This window comes from Sinocyclocheilus rhinocerous, unplaced genomic scaffold (genome assembly GCF_001515625.1).
Source record: "Sinocyclocheilus rhinocerous isolate Xijiao unplaced genomic scaffold, SAMN03320098_v1.1 scaffold182, whole genome shotgun sequence".
NCBI classification, from domain to species: domain Eukaryota; kingdom Metazoa; phylum Chordata; class Actinopteri; order Cypriniformes; family Cyprinidae; genus Sinocyclocheilus; species Sinocyclocheilus rhinocerous.
This window is the reverse complement of record NW_015655576.1, coordinates 68455-73400: the sequence shown is the minus strand read 5'-3', so window position 1 is coordinate 73400 and position 4946 is coordinate 68455. Positions and strand designations below refer to the sequence as shown.

The window sequence follows — 4946 nt, the reverse complement described above, 5'->3', positions numbered from 1 at the left end:
ATTTTGATTGTGCCATAAGAAAATGTTTATATCATTATGAATAAAATATTCCATAAAACTATGTCAGTGATAGCCCAAGAAAAAAAGTCAGGGGAGTGGCCCAGACTTTTCAGCCAATCAGAAACTGGGTTGGCTGTCATGCCTTTGGAAGGCGGGGTTTTAGAGAGTGCATGTGTTTGATGCAAAACAGTTTAACCTGCTTATAGTATAGTATGCCTAGCCCAATAAATCATTCCTCTATTGTGTAAATCACTATGGATAAAACATCTGAAAAAATGCATTAATGAAATATCAAAATCAAATCAATATCATTGTATATACAGTATCATACAAAACAAAAAGCTTGTTTGAATTATACCGTATATATATATATATAAATTTTTTTTTTTTTTTTGAACTTGCATACTTTTATGGCTTTAGTACTTACATTTTACATTCATTGAATTGATCATTCAGTGAAGAGTGCCATGTATCAAGCTGCTGATGCAACTATACCAGCTCTATATTCTCATGGTTACTTTGTTTTGTCTATATTCTCATGGTTACTTTGTTTTGAGTGATGAATTCTCCCTGGATTTACTCGAGTTTCCTCCCATATGTACGTATTACAAGGGCTTGAATGCAGCAGAGCGTCTGTGCAGCACTGAAAAATGGCTGTTGTTGAGTTTCTGCTGTATTTTCCAGGGATCGCAGGTACATTACTGGGAGCTTTGCTGTTGTTATTGCTCTTATATCGCCTTTCCTCGGACCACAAATCTCAGAAAGAAGGGAAAGAGCCACCAGGACCCAAACCACTGCCGCTGTTGGGGAACCTGCTGACCCTTGACCTCACAAGACCTTTTGACAGCCTTTGTGAGGTGACAACTTGACATGAACACATTTAAACAGTAATAGTAGCCTAACATTTTGAGATTTGTTTGTAAATGTCTTTGTGTCCTCCAGCTCTCCAAAACATACGGGAACATATTCCAAGTGTTTTTGGGTCCTAAAAAAGTTGTGGTATTAGTTGGATACAAAACCGTCAAAGAGGCCCTTGTCAACTATGCAGATGAGTTTGGGGAGCGAGATATTACACCTGGCTTCAGGATACTTAATGATGGTCATGGTAAGAATAACTAAATGTTTTGTTTGCATTTAAATCAGTTCATAATTTACCACCAAATTGTGTTCAGTCCTTATATGGTTTATTAGCCTAGGACACTAGGCTCATAGTCTGATGGTTTTGTGTTGATCAGGGATCCTCTTTTCCAATGGAGAGAACTGGAAAGAAATGCGACGCTTCGCTCTCAGCAACCTGCGGGACTTTGGAATGGGCAAGAGAGGAAGTGAAGAGAAAATTATAGAGGAAATTCAATATCTGAAAGGAGAGTTTGATAAGTTTGAAGGTACAAGCCGAGACACGCACATGCAAACATGCTCTTAGTTTATAAGATCCATTGAGAGACGGTTTGTTGTTTCCTCTTCACAGAGAAACCCTTCAAACCAAATTGTGTTCAGTCCTTATATGGTTTATTAGCCTAGGACACTAGGCTCATAGTCTGATGGTTTTGTGTTGATCAGGGATCCTCTTTTCCAATGGAGAGAACTGGAAAGAAATGCGACGCTTCGCTCTCAGCAACCTGCGGGACTTTGGAATGGGCAAGAGAGGAAGTGAAGAGAAAATTATAGAGGAAATTCAATATCTGAAAGGAGAGTTTGATAAGTTTGAAGGTACAAGCCGAGACACGCACATGCAAACATGCTCTTAGTTTATAAGATCCATTGAGAGACGGTTTGTTGTTTCCTCTTCACAGAGAACCCCTTCAACACGACACAGCCGGTGAACTACGCTGTGTCAAACATCATCTCATCTATCGTGTACGGCAGCAGATTTGAATACACAGACCCTCAATTCACTGAAACGGTTGACAGAGCAAATGAAAATGTTCGGGTTAGTGGATCGGCATCTATGATGGTATGGAAGTAGGAATTATATATTAACCAGAAATTATTTGGTGACTTTGAAATAATTTTTTTAATCGTTAATACATGCACATCTTTCTTTCCTCTCTCTGAATATGTACTTATAAGCTATACAATATATTTCCGTGGTTGGGTCCGTTCCTAAGCAGCAAAAGGATTATTATAAGGAATTTGATGAAAAATAGAGCAGAAATTGTGAAATTAATCACTGGACTGCAGGAGACTCTAAATCCACATGACCGCAGAGGGTTTGTCGACTCCTTCCTCGTCCACAAACAGAGTGATGAGGTATGGAAATCACCATGTAGCATAGAAATGCAGGAAAAGTCAAAAGTAATCAGTAGCTTTGATTAGTAAACCGATTTAGACTTGCACACAATATGCTAAACTTGCAATGGTTTTTATTTTGAATATAGTTGAACATTTTGAATAAATTAAGTACTTTGCAACATTTAGCTTTACTCATTATTTTAGTAAAAAGGATAATTTTGTGCTTTGTGGATTTGGACTTATCAGCAATCCGGCAAGAAGGACTCATTCTTTCACCATGAGAATCTTCTCATGACGGTGGGAAATCTGTTTGTCGCTGGTACCGACACCACAGGAACGACTCTGCGCTGGGGTTTGATGCTTATGGCCAAATACCCTCAAATACAGGGTAAAAATACAGTAATGTCAAAGAGTTTTTCCTCAATGCTGAATTCAACAGTGTCCAAAGGAACAAATATGTGTTGCATTTGTGTGCAGATCGAGTTCAGGAGGAGATTGACAGAGTGATCGGTGGACGTCAGCCAGTGGTGGAAGACAGAAAGAAATTACCTTATACAGATGCTGTGATTCATGAAACCCAGAGACTGGCAAACATAGTGCCCATGAATCTCCCTCATATGACCAGCTGTGGCGTTACCTTCAATGGATACTTCATCAAGAAGGTCAGTCAGAAGAATAAATACGTATAAAGCCTTGAGAAGATACCATGTGCATCTTGAACATCAAGATTTTGGTCTTTTCTCTTCATTTTCCAGGGCACCAAAACATAGTGCCCATGAATCTCCCTCATATGACCAGCTGTGACGTTACCTTCAATGGATACTTCATCAAGAAGGTCAGTCAGAGGAATTAATATGTATAAGGCCTAGTAAAGATACCATGTGCATCTTGAACATCAAAGTTTTGGTCTTTTCTCTTCATTTTCTAGGGCACCACTGTAGTTCCTCTGCTGACGTCTGTTTTGAAGGATCCAAGCGAATGGGCAAAACCGAACAGCTTTTACCCAGAACACTTCCTTGATGAGAAGGGCCAGTTCATCAAGAGAGATGCTTTCATGCCCTTTTCTGCAGGTACGTTCAAATCTAAACACCCAGTGATTTGAAGAAATAAACATTTGAATTGTAATTAAACACATTTTTTCTTCTCTCAGGCCGCAGGGTTTGTCTTGGAGAGGGTTTGGCCAGGATGGAGCTCTTCCTGTTTTTCACTTCCCTCCTTCAGAGCTACCGCTTCACGACTCCACCTGGAGTGTCTGGAGATGAGCTGGATCTCAAAGGAATAGTAGGAATAACGTTGAATCCGTCTCCACACAAGCTGTGTGCGATCAGACGCTCCTGATACTTGACAATCAAAACATATTATACTTCATTTTAAGTAAGAACTGTCATGATTTTGCTTGATCTGAGTAAATGCACAAAATGTAAGTTTGCAAATACTTAAAAAACCTGATGAGTAATGTGTAAAATCACTTCAGACTTTTTTGTACTTCTGTTTTTGGCACAACTTGTCTTGAGTAGCAGGTGCATGGGTTGTATTTCTTTATTTTTGTACTTGTTGTGCTGTAAGAATTTTGTAGTAAAAAAAAAAAGATAATTTAACAAAAGTTTCTCAATCATTTTCTTAAACATGTTAACACAAAAATATCTTAACCACTTAAGACTACATTAAGTTACATTAATGTGTATAAGAATAATATTGCTAATGAAATAATAAACTTAAAGGTGTATTTTCTGAATATATATATATTCTTCACTTAATATCATTTGCTTCTCACTTATCTTCTCACTTGTCTATGAAGAAAAATGCTTTCCCACCCTTTGCTATTTGCCAGATCTTGGGCATTTTTTATTTATTAAAAAAAAAAATTTGCTATACAAAAGCCTTATCAATATTTTTTCAGACCTTTTAATTTAAGAAACAATAAAATTACTACAGTACAGTAAATGTTTTAAAAGTAGATAATTGGGCTGTGCTAATTTGGGTTTTCAAATTTACAGTGCTATACTTCAAAAATATGTTTTGAAAAATATAATTTTGAACTGTTGCTTTAACTGTAATTTACTGTACATCTACAACAACATTGGACTGTGTCCTAGTTTTTGACAGTCTCCACCTCCAAGACCAAATGTAGCCACTCCCACTTCACCTATGCTACATTTAAACTGCACAAGCCTCAAGGTCTTCTGGGTATTGTTCTGTGAACATGGCTCTCATGGAGGCACTCCTTCAGGTTTCCAGCACAGGAACATTAATCTGCTGCTTGCTTCTGCTCTTAGCTGTTTGTCTCCTGTTCTTCAGGTCTCAGAGAGACGAAAATGAACCTCCAGGGCCAAAACCGTTGCCACTTTTGGGAAATCTGCTAATGTTGGATGTCAGCAAACCACATTTGAGCCTGTGTGAGGTAAGTATGAATGAGATCAGTCCTTTTGACCAACCAGTTCAGCTTTGCTTCGATTGGTTTGTTGACAAACCTGACTGACAAGTTCTTAAAGAGCACAATTCTGTTTTTCACGGATAGAAAATATATGATAGTTCACCCAGAAATGACAATTCTATCTTCATTTACTCACCCTCATGTCTTTCCAAACTCTTATGACTCCTTTGTTCTGTGGGACACAAAGGAATATATTTTGAACTTGCATAGAATTGACTTCCATTGTATGAAGTGCTTGAAGTGGGAAAAAAATAAGTGCCAGTACTTACCCCCCCCCCCC

At 38.1% G+C, this 4946-nt stretch overlaps 2 protein-coding genes across 2 annotated transcripts in view; both read left to right on the top strand.

Annotated features, from left to right (window-relative positions):
* Positions 1-603: 603 nt before the first annotated feature.
* Positions 604-3735, top strand: LOC107718557 (cytochrome P450 2K1-like). The gene is made up of 9 exons (XM_016525674.1): positions 604-857; positions 943-1105; positions 1236-1385; positions 1794-1954; positions 2071-2250; positions 2479-2620; positions 2710-2894; positions 3161-3302; positions 3383-3735. Exons 1-9 carry the CDS (start codon positions 651-653, stop codon positions 3568-3570), a joined length of 1518 nt encoding a protein of 505 aa, XP_016381160.1. The 5' UTR covers positions 604-650; the 3' UTR covers positions 3571-3735.
* Positions 3736-4435: 700 nt separating this feature from the next.
* The window catches only part of cyp2k16 (cytochrome P450, family 2, subfamily K, polypeptide16), a 12136-nt gene continuing 11625 nt past the window's right edge, over positions 4436-4946 (top strand). Inside the window, exon 1 of the mRNA XM_016525671.1 lies at positions 4436-4633. Within this exon, the coding sequence (XP_016381157.1) occupies positions 4436-4633 (198 nt within the window). The remainder of the gene's footprint in view (positions 4634-4946) is intronic.

Excerpts from the sequence above, each read along its gene's own strand:
- LOC107718557 (XM_016525674.1), top strand. The coding sequence starts at position 651 with ATGGCTGTTGTTGAGTTTCTGCTGTATTTTCCAGGGATCGCAGGTACA. Across the intron at positions 858-942 it reads CTTTTGACAGCCTTTGTGAG|CTCTCCAAAACATACGGGAA; the intron begins GTGACAACTTGA and ends TGTGTCCTCCAG. Across the intron at positions 1,386-1,793 it reads AGAGTTTGATAAGTTTGAAG|AGAACCCCTTCAACACGACA; the intron begins GTACAAGCCGAG and ends TCCTCTTCACAG.